This window comes from Agelaius phoeniceus, chromosome 1 (assembly GCF_051311805.1).
Source record: "Agelaius phoeniceus isolate bAgePho1 chromosome 1, bAgePho1.hap1, whole genome shotgun sequence".
Lineage (NCBI taxonomy): Eukaryota > Metazoa > Chordata > Aves > Passeriformes > Icteridae > Agelaius > Agelaius phoeniceus.
In genome coordinates, this window is record NC_135265.1 from 82,165,678 (window position 1) to 82,176,815 (window position 11,138).

At 37.8% G+C, this 11,138-nt stretch overlaps 1 protein-coding gene across 4 annotated transcripts; it reads left to right on the forward strand.

Annotated features, from left to right (window-relative positions):
* The first annotated feature begins 1,662 nt into the window (after nt 1-1,662).
* On the forward strand, nt 1,663-9,195 carry LOC129120017 (carboxymethylenebutenolidase homolog). 4 transcript variants are annotated; one of them, XM_054632292.2, is made up of 8 exons: nt 1,663-1,842; nt 3,227-3,330; nt 3,753-3,796; nt 4,117-4,339; nt 5,132-5,239; nt 6,334-6,476; nt 7,612-7,703; nt 8,695-9,195. In XM_054632292.2, exons 4-8 carry the CDS (start codon nt 4,125-4,127, stop codon nt 8,872-8,874), a joined length of 738 nt encoding a protein of 245 aa, XP_054488267.2. In that variant the 5' UTR covers nt 1,663-1,842; nt 3,227-3,330; nt 3,753-3,796; nt 4,117-4,124; the 3' UTR covers nt 8,875-9,195. The 4 variants fall into 4 exon arrangements, with proteins under 4 accessions (XP_054488267.2, XP_054488259.2, XP_077038487.1 ...); XM_054632284.2 differs by lacking the exon at nt 3,753-3,796; XM_077182372.1 differs by lacking the exon at nt 3,227-3,330.
* Nucleotides 9,196-11,138: the final 1,943 nt, after the last annotated feature.

Below are 11,138 nucleotides of genomic sequence, written 5' to 3' on the forward strand. Positions count from 1 at the left end.
TTCCATTAGTGTTGGAAGGTTTGTTAATGTGGGAGAGGATGATCAGGACATCTATTTAGAGAACAGCAGTCATTCATAAATTCTGGAATGGCATGTGAACTGCAACACTAACACTGTGACTAAGCAAAAAGAAAAAAACAAACTGACATGCAGTAGTTTCGTGAAATGAAAGGGTAGACAGCTACAGAACCATATTATCATAGTTATGTTATAAATGTGTAGTTTATATATGTGTATTTTTAATATATGTATAATATATATAAGATATATTATAGTTCCTACAGGTACAGCCAAATATTCATGATAAAACTGTAAGTCTCTGAGTAGGAGCAGGAAATGTGAGATCTGAAAGAGGTGAGTGTTTACATTGTGAAATGCAGCCAAATGCATGCACAGAGATGGTGGATGCATTGAATTAAGTTATGACTTCTAAGTGAAAAATCAGCATGGATTGCCTATCAAGGAACATGAAACAATAGGAAATTAAAAGCAGTTCAGTTTCCAAAGTTTAACCTTGATATTAAGGTAAAGTGGAATAGTCTTACATATAAAGAATTATTTCCACATGACTAAGAAAGTGGAAATGTGGTTAACAGCTCTAGTGGACAGAAGGTTCTGCAAGCATTGCTGCCATTTTTGTTTTCTGTGAATGATGAAAACTCACAATTGTTCTCTCATTTATTTGACTGCTGTTCTCCAAAGTTGATATGGAGTACCTAATGTCCTTGTGTGCTATAATTTGTGGCACACAAGTGAGAAGAGCCAAGAAACATAAAACAAAAAGATTGGGGATGGAGCCTTATGACTTTGCTCTGGAAATCATGGATGGGCTTTTTTTTTAATTTGTTTTACTTTATTTTAGGGATTGCAAACAAAGAGCCCTAATGAAGTAACTTAAAATATAAGCAAACACCTTATGTGTGAGGACTAAACTGTAAGGCAAAAGTGTGTTAGACTAGTGCACATTTAGTCTACTTCATAGACAGCACCTCTGAGGAAGCAGGGAATTTTGGGTTGCTAATATATTTAGCTAAGGGTCTTTACAAAATAATCCTAATAAAAAGAAAATGGGGAGAGTGGGAAGGATACAAGGGTCAGCCAGAAACTAAAAACAAAAAGAAAAAAAAATGCATAAAGTATCCTGTAGTAGGATAAAAATGTCTCTAATTTAAACACTTATTGAATAGCATGGAGGTACAGCAATCTAGAAAGTTATTACTTTCTTACATGCTACTTATTTTCATTCTGAAGAAAAAATATTTTTCCTGCAGTGTATAACATTTGTCTAGTATAAAGCTTTGAAATGACATTTCTCCTTCACTACCTCACCCTGCTGATGACTTTAAATATACCTTTTACCCATGGATAAATAGTCTTGGGAATTAATTGTGCCAACGTATTATTCGAAAGTGGTACGACACCAACCTTTGGAAAACAAAGAACACTCTTAAAAAAAAAAGAAAAAAAAAGAAAAAAAAACTAAAAAAAACTAGTTGGATTGTTCAGCTAAATCAACATGTTTTGGAAACATGAAAGAAAAAGCCCTCCAGGGGTAAATACCATTTCATGCAAGTTCAAAAGAAATCTTGGGGCGATGGCAGCACACCCCGCCCACGGTGGCAGTGAGATGAAGAGCTTTAAAAAGAGCGGCCTTCGTCACTCGGCCAGGCACAAAGATAAAGGCAGGGGCTTATGTAACTCTTTTAAAGGAACCCGATCCCTGCGCTCTCCCCTTTCGTTTTGGGAGTGAGCGCTTTGTTTGGGGATCCAGTTCTGCCACAACCATCCACGCCGAGCTCCTGCATCCTGCTTCTACAGTCTCGCACACCTGCAGCGCTACAGGTATGTGCGGGTTTGTTTGGGTTTTTTTGAAAGTCATGGCTTTTTTTTTTTTTTTTTCCTCAGAAACGTAGAACAAGCGCTTGCGAGGTGTGAGTCAGCATGTTCGGGAGACTTTCATTTTATTTGCAGGCAGGGTGCAAGCTCATTTAAATGCAATTGGGGGTTACTTTCTTCCCTTTCTTTATCCCCCCCCCCCCCCTTTTTCTTTTTTTTCTTTTTGAGATGATGGTTCAGAAACCTGTTATTTTCACCCCAGAGGTGGGGAAGACCTCTGAGGAGGAAGACGCAGGAGAGTGTGTTTAAAGTGATGGTGCCACACAGCAGTATCTTTACATTTTTACTGGCTGTAGATTGAAGTATCTGAAAATCAATTCTTGTTTGGTCTTCCAGTAAATTCTCAAGTGCTTGCAGGTGGCAATGGTGGTACACCAAGGCTGTGGGTTTTCAGATCCTCCTAAAATAATAGCTTTGATCAATGTAAGAGGGGGAAATTAATTTTTAAGCAATGTTTCAATAGCATCTTAAGAATGGGGAAAGATGCTGTTTGTATGTACTACAGTAGATGCAGAAACACTGAAGTGTCTTGCCTATGCTACAGAGCTTGCAAGTGTATATGGCTTATAAACCATACAAGCCAATGCTATCCCTCACAGTCTTGCATCTGGAGATGTTTTCATCAGTGAATATATCTACATCTTTAAATATTTCATGTTCTATGTGTTGCTTTACATTTTATCACATAGTATGAAATGTTTTCAATTAAAGCCTTTGAGGTTATACCAGTGAGGGCATTGCATTTGTGTTTCTGGAGTTCTGAAGTGTAAGTTTCTTTAATATTTAATCCCTCCTCCTCTCTCTGCAGGAGACCACAACCTGCAGAGAAAAAAGGGCACTTATGGGTGTGGCTTATTTAAAAAAGAAAAAAAAGAAAAGGTAGAGTACTAGTATAGATGTGTGCCCAGAGATAATACAGCTTTCAAATATGACTCAGCTTGTCTTCAAATGATCTGAACTGATCTGCAAAACTGAAATCTCCTGGTATCTGCAGTCTAGCCCTGGTGATACTGCTTGGGAGATTCTGAATTTTAAAGTCTGCAAATCCAGAATATATTGCCCTCTAGAATTGTGTCCAAATTTTCTGTCTGCCAAGTTGTTGGCTTTCCTAAAGCTGTCCCTTTACTGCCACAAATCTTTAAGTCCCACTTGTCCAGGGACATTTCAGTAAACTCTTTTTACTGTTTCTGTCTGTATTTTTGACACAGTCAAGTTTGAAGATCCTTGTTTCTTTACTAGCAAAGTTTCTATGGGAATACACATGATTTATCTGTAGAGAGCTTGGGTAAAGCTTATCTAAATTCTTTCCATGTTCTTGAATCATTTGTAGATGCTCTGTGAATATTCAAAGGAGTTATTCTCTGTTTACTCAGTTGGTTAACCTAAGCTTGATGGCAGAAAATCATTAACTTGAGTCCAAGGAGCTACCTACAGGTGTGTTAGAATCTGCTGGTACTTTTTGACCTTTGTGAATTACTTGTTTATTTTTATTTAAGCAATAGTTTGAAAAAAAATTAACCATATCCTACTCTTACCTTCTTGATAAAAGATTTGGCTCAACTTTAGGAATTTGGTTCTTTATGTTCCGTGCTGGTACTTTTTTTTTTTTGCATGTTTCTTAAGTATCCTCCTTCAAAAGTCTGCAACACTTGAGGCTAAAGCTGTTTAGAAAAAGGATTTATTTACACTGAAAATTTCAGCTATGTAATATTTTAAGTCTCTGGATGAAAATATAGTGCTTAACCTATGTGTAGTTATATCTCTATACACAGTAGTTGTTGTTTTTTTCTTTCAAATTGCTGAGTCTTGTATTAAGCCTTTACTGTCTACTAAAGAAAGCTATGCACTCCTGACAGGAAATACACATGATGAGGAGTGGAAGGACTGGCTTCATCGCTATGTAAATAGTTTGTGATGGTTGCCTTGCTGCTTGCTCTTAACTTTATTTTTATTGTACTACTCACTGTAGGGCATGGAAATCCTAGCATGTACCAGGTTCCTGCTGAAGACTTCATAACATAAGAAACTAACAATAAACTTATTTATGTTAAATAACCCAATGGGCTTTTTGAGTAATGCTTCATTTTAGATGAAACAGTAATGAGCATGTTCATCCTATTACTGTAATGATTAAAAAAATTCAATAGCTGATGATACTGCTGACATTTTTCAGTGTGGCATGCTTTGGTATTCACTTCTGAATGTTTTTTTTTTCCTTAGCATCACACATGGCCAATGAATCGAGGCCCTGCCCATGTGATATTGGGGACAGGTTTGACTATGGAGGCCGTGGGCAGGAGGTGCAAGTTGGGCACATCAAGGCATACGTCTGCAAACCTTCTGCCAGCACTGACAAAGCTGTCATTGTGATTCATGACATATTTGGGTGGCAACTCCCAAACACCAGATACATAGCTGATATGCTAACAACTAATGGATACATGTAAGAAATATTACTGTTTTCAAAGTGTCTTTTTAATAAGCAAGTTTGTTGAACCAACTGTTCCCTTTTTTCATATAAAGCATACAAACACAAATAATTTCACAGTCTTTCTTTACCCCTTTCTCCAAGGAGCTTACTGCTAAAACAGTGAAAGAAGTCTAAAATAATTGAGTAGTCTTACCATAATGAGTTAGTATGTAAGCACAGAAGAACAGGGGAGAAACAGAAAATTTTCTTATGCTGCATCTTTCATCCTCATGAGCCTCTAGCAGCCTGCTTCCTCCCTTCCTCTGTGCAACTTGGCTGTTATGGTAAAAATTCCAAAGATGCTGAAGATCTTGTTAGGAAAGGAAAGTGTACTAACTTGTGCCAAATAGAGAAACAAATTCTCAAATATGTGAAAAGCATATTGAGTATCCTCTTTCCTGTATTACTGGGTTAGTGTTCCTTCCAGGCCAAACATAGATACCATGTAAATTGTAGTTTCTGTGGTTTGGTTTTGAATTTCTTTTTTAAGTTTGGTAGGAAACCACCAAGGATTTTCAGTTACAGTTAACTATTTATCAAATTAAGTAATGAATTTTAGCAGGGTAAAATGTAACTGGAAATTATACTAAGTTTCCTTTTTAGATGTAGAAAATTATTGAGGGTTGCTGGTATACTGCTTTGGTGTGGGTTAAGTACTATATATTCGTTCAGCAAAAGAATTTGTTGTGTAGTACACATGGCCTTCCCTTTAATCCCTTTCCAGTATTATTTCATGGACATAAAATATTCTCATTTTTCCTGCAGAGCCATCTGCCCAGATTTTTTTGTGGGACAAGAAGCTTGGAAACCTTCTAATGACTGGGCATCTTTCAATGACTGGGTGAAAACACGAGATGCCGGCAAAATAGACAAGTACAGCCATTGTTCCTCGTCCACCGAGGGGACATCCCTATTTCATAGGAATTTTTGCCTCAGTAAAAATGTAAAATTAGATCCTAAATAATTAGTGGGTCAAATATAGCTGGATATCCACAAATAGAAAGTTCATGCAGCTCATGGGACAAGCTCATGGTTATGTGAGTGGTGCTTTACAGATAAAAGTAGACATTTCAATCTTAAAAGTTCCCAGTGTTTGTGCAGAAATTAGAAGGAAAATGAATGAATGAAAAGAAAAGAACCAGCAAAGGCTAGAAAATGTAGCTCACTCTGGCCACTTGGATCCCTCAGGAAGGCACAAATTCCATGGATTTTAGATAGGGTACAAGTGCAGACACTATGCAATGAGGGAACGTTTTTTCTGCTCCCCATCAGATCACAGCTAGTTCAAAGCATACTGCTTTTCCACTTTTCTGTATCTTTCCCATTTTTATCTGCCACATTGGTTGATTGCATAAAGTAACTGCTGATTTAGAAAAAACAGTTGGAAATTTGCTTCCACAATTTTATAAAATATTTGTCATCCTTGTGAGAGATGTTTTGCATGTAAGTCACATTTGTGATAACAGGATGCTCTTGACTGGCTGTGGATATCAAAATTTTGTGTTCCCCTACATGATAACTACTGCTATTTGTGAAATTAATTGGACTGGTCATAAAATCACCTCATGTCCTAGTAATAATGATCTAGGAAGACTGATTTTCTCCTTTGTCTGTCTTCTCCCCTGGAGTTTGTCGTGTATTTTAGAAATTAATAATAGTAAAGTAGTGTTATGGGTTGACCCCAACCAGCAGCCAACAACCTGGGCTATCATTTAGTTGCTCCCACAAGAGGAACAGGGGAGAGAATATGGGAAACAAAGCAAGAAAACTCATGGGTTGAGATAAAGACAACTTGATAAGTAAGGGAAAGCGAAAAACCAGGAGTGATGCAAAGACAGTCACTTTGTCCCAGAAGGAGACTGATGCCCACCTAGAGCACCACCACCTGCCCAGACTTAGAGCAGCAGCCACCAAAGAGGCAGAGAAACGGGCTAGAACCTTAACTCACTTTCATTTGCATGTCTCAGAGAAGTTGATGTCGTCCTCAAGTATCTGAAGGACCAGTGTGGTGCGGAGAAGATTGGTGTCATTGGGTTTTGCTGGGGTGGAGCGGCAGTGCAACATCTGATGCTGAAAAATCCCCATTTAAAGACTGGAGTGTCCCTCTATGGTGAGCCTGAAATACCTGCTGCATTCTGAGCAGAATACCAGTGCAGGAAGCAATTCTTTAGGGCTATTGCTGTAACAAAATTCAGTGTGACTTCTAGTGGAACAGGGTGATTTTATTATAAATAATCTATTAGTGATTTGATTTTGCACACTCACAATTTTACACTTAAGTGTACCCAGCAAGATCTATGTATTTAAAGAGTGGCATGACCAGTATCACATCTGTGAACATAGTGCCAAATGCCATGGCCTCACTCATTTTGTGGTGGTGACAAAAGGGCTTCTAGGCACATCTATTGCATCTTTTAGACAGCTGTCCCTCATTACTAATAGGACCCATTTTTAGCTCTCTTTTTTAACTCTGTAGTCTCACAGATTACTCAGTGCATTTATGCTGCCTTTGATATTTTTCTTATTAACCTCTGTACTTCTACAGAACCCAGACCAACTTATTTTAATTAAAGGTGAAAGCAAATTGAAGATATTTTTACAGAAAGACTATTGGGATTGTTTTGCTGCACTGATATAGTTGAGTTCATTCAACAGTGTTACTTGCTAATATTTTACATTTTTGTTGTAATAATCTCAGGAATGAAAAGAGTAGCCAGGGTGGCAGTTGGTTTGTTCTACTGTAACTTGTATTCAAATGCATTTGAATAGTCAAAATTACAATGTCAATCTGTTATGAAATCATATCAGTGTAAATATATGTACACTGAAATTGTAACCATTTATGTGGAATGATGAATAGTAACAATTATCTTAAAAATGGTCTTCTCAAGCCAGAGGTGAGCAGTCCCAAAGTGTCCATCTCTCACAGAACCCTGTCTCTGACAGTGGTCAGAAGCAGTTGCTTAAAGCAACCCACAAAAATGGGGCAAGTGTAACAATTCTTTCCTGATTTTTCCCACAGAACTGGTCTTCGGTCTCTTTTTCATACAACTGATGTTACCTTTAATGACATTGCAAACATTCCACCCCAAAAGGGAATTTTAAGCAGAGTGTGTTAAATTCCACTACAAACCGATCAGCTGTAACTAACGAAAATGTCTCGAAGCTTCACTGTACAGATTTTGTAGTGTTTTAGCTACTTTAGGTAGCATAACTTCTTGTGTGTATGTTTTCTTCTTCTTTAGGAGTGATCAGCCGTTTTGAGGACAAACACACTCTGCTGCATCCTACCTTTTTCATTTTTGGTGAGAAGGATAACATTATTCCATTGGAGCAGGTGAGTTTCCCATCACAGATATTTGTCTTTTTAATGCTTTTTGTGCTTGCTTTGTAATTTGGTTTTAATGAACACAAAGTAGAAAACTAATTTGTACTTTTCTTTCTCTTTCACTAACTCTTACAGTACTTCTTCACGAATTGTTGTTGTTTATCCCCAAATCAAAAAGTTTTACCATGACACTAAAAGCATTTTCTGTTGCTGTTTGGAAATTTGGGTGATTTTCATCAGTTCCTAGGAAAAGAGCTCATGGTTATCCAAAGAAAGCCTTCTGACAAGTTTAAGATAGGAGACCCTTTTTAGTGATACCAATGGTCCATAAAATCTGCCTGTTCCAATGGAATCACTTGTAGGAGAATTAAAAAGATCCTGTAGCCATCATTTTCCTTTTCCCCCTGTCCTGCAGAGATTCTCCTTTCTGTCACTCTGTCAACAACCTTTCTCTGGAGCCTGAGTGGAGAATGGTTGGAGAAAGATTATTATCTGCCAAGGGGATCAAAGGGAAACATGTTTTTATTGAGTGATGTTGGCTTTAACTTTCCTAGCAAAAATTCCAGTCACTTTGAACTGCTGATTTTGTCTCTGCCCCTCCTCCCTCAATTTCTAATTCAAACTCTTGCCCCAATTTTTTTAATGGGTGGTCTATCAGCAGCAACTCATACAGTGCTCACTATATGATAACCCTCTCATGATTCTGAGCAGTAGGTTTTTTACCTTTACAGGTGTTAATAGTAATCCATGTAATATTTTTTTACATTTTATGCAGTCACATGCTGGTATTTTACTGGGGGGAAAAAAAAAAGCCTAGTTAAATAAAGCAAGTGCAGTAAAAGAAATGCATTTAGGTATAAAATTAGTAGAAGAGAAAACAATGGCAAGGATAAATTATGTCTGTCTTTCAGAAAAGTAAAAAATGAGGACAGCTTTGGGACTGTAAATATAGAATGTGTTAACTTTGTAATCAGCCAACATAAAATGTTCTGTGTTACAGGTCACCTTGCTGGAGCAGAAGCTTAAAGAAAACTGTAAAGTTGATTATGAAGTTAAAATTTACCCTGGACAGACACATGGGTTTGTGCATCGCAAAAGAGAAGATATCAATCCTCAAGATAAACCTTTTATTGAGGAAGGAAGAAAGGATATGATCAACTGGCTGAATAAATATATTTAGGTTAAATTAATGCAAATAAACAAAATCAATTGTTGTAGGAAATCAGAAAATAATAGACTATATTGCTTAAAATGTTCTTACAACCATAAAAATATTTTGTAAAACTCTTCTGCAATAACACTACTTATTTGCACTTACCTTCTAAGTAGGGGCTTAGAAATGGCTTTTAAAATGCTGAAAGGTATAAATGTAAAGAAGGTTTTTAACACTGGTATTGTATATCTTAAAATTATTAGAATTTTATATGGCATCTTTTCTGGCACCTGAGGGTTTAATTTTTTTATATCAATATCAACATGATTAAAAATCATTGAAACTCTACCCACGCTTGAGAAGTTATCTCCTTAAGGCTGTGTTAACCATTGTTTAACTGTGAGATTTTCAGCTCCAAGATTTTAGGTAAATATTGTTTACCTAAACATTATTATTATTATTATTATTATTATTATTATTATTATTATTATTATTATTATTATTATTATTATTATTACTACTACTACTATTATTACTATTATTACTATTATTACTATTATTACTATTATTATTATTATTACTACTATGTTATGGGTTGGAAGACTGGGAGATTTTCTTGGAAACAGAATATCCTCTTCAGATTTCATGAAAAGAGAGCTAGAAAAGTGAAGGGGAAAGAAAATGAAAAGAAATGTATGTGAACAGAAAGGGAGCTGCAAAAAGTTGGGAACCATTACTAAAGTGAAGAGATTAGAAGAGATCCCATCATTTCACAATTATCTTGATGCAAATCCTTCATCAAATTGTTCCTTTATCACAGGTTTCTCTCTGCTATGATTTAATTGGGTATTGTCATTGGTAAGGTACAGCCCATTCCTAGTGACTGGGGGAACATTACCCTGTTTCAGCTCCTTTGGACCCTCCCAGTGTAATTCCCAAAAACCATGTGGTGAGGTCTTGCCTGTATTTGTGATACTGAGGGAATAGATATGGCTAAAATATTGTACTGAACATTGCCCATTTTCCTCTCAGGTAAATACGTGTGAGCCCAGGGAGCTTTCAAGGAATATTGCCTTTCTAGTTGCAGCCCCTCCATGGTTTCCATTGCCCCACAAATTTTTTTCTTTCTGAGTTTGCTGCTGCCAGCCATGCCTGACAGCTTCTTCAGGAAGTCACATTCCCTCTGGCTCTTTCCTAGCTGGGGGCCTAAGTAGTCTGTGGTGGAGTTATAGCTGCATGTGTTTCTGAACTCCATGGTGTCTCTTCAGAGTCTCCCACCATGTGGGTCCCACCTCAGACCCCAAATCCCCAGCAGTGCTTCAACCATCCCTCCATTTCAACCCCCTTCTTCACATCACTCCTTTCTTCCTGCAATGCACTCTGTATGTCCCTTGAGAAAGTAGTTTTCTCTGCAGCACACTGGTTGATATTAAAGAAAATCTATCTTTCAAAAAGATTTCATCCAAACCTCTGAGGCAAAAATGCAAAATCTTCTTTTGCTCCTTGGTTCATGCCCTTGGTCAGTGATTATTGTTGTTCTGTGGTTTGGACACTGCACATTGTGTTTCCATCTCCTTGCTCAATGATTTCAGGCGAGATGAGCCTTCAGTTCTTACTAGGTCCAACCAGTGCAGGGAAAACATCTTCAGGTCTGCAGGGCATTGTTGCCATCAGTCATGCTGGAAGAAACAGTCCCTCCACACTGGAGAAGTTCCATGATGCCTCCCCTGATCCCACCCTTGTGCTCAATCTGTGCAGACTCCCAGCGACTTACAGACAGAGGGAAGGGCCAGACAGTGACTTCTGTGCTTCCTGCCAGTCCTGGCATGGTTCTGTTCTCAGCAGGGAGAAGAGGAACAGTTTCCCAGGAGAGTACTGCAGACACCTCTATGCACTGGCATGGGCACACCTGAGGTGTGTGCCTGCCCAGCTCTAGGGAATGGAACATAATGATGCACAAACCTGCCTGGAAGGAAGCAATGTAGGTTTGTGGTTCAGGTAATCTGTAAAGTGTAAATTCAATTCCCAGCTCTGGATTCATGCCCAGTTTATCAGGGTTGCTATGAGAACAGAGAGAGTTGATGAAACTAAACTCTCCACAACTATTCTCTTATGTGGATTTTAAATAAAAGAGCCTTGGTTTCTCTGAAGGTAGTGTCTTGGTTGGCAAACCTGTCCAGCTTGGCTTTTTATGGGAATGTACAGATGTCTTGGGGAATATGGTGAAGTGTTGCCAAATTTTCCCTGAGATTGGGAAAGACTGTAAAACGGAAGAGTATTTTGCCAAAATT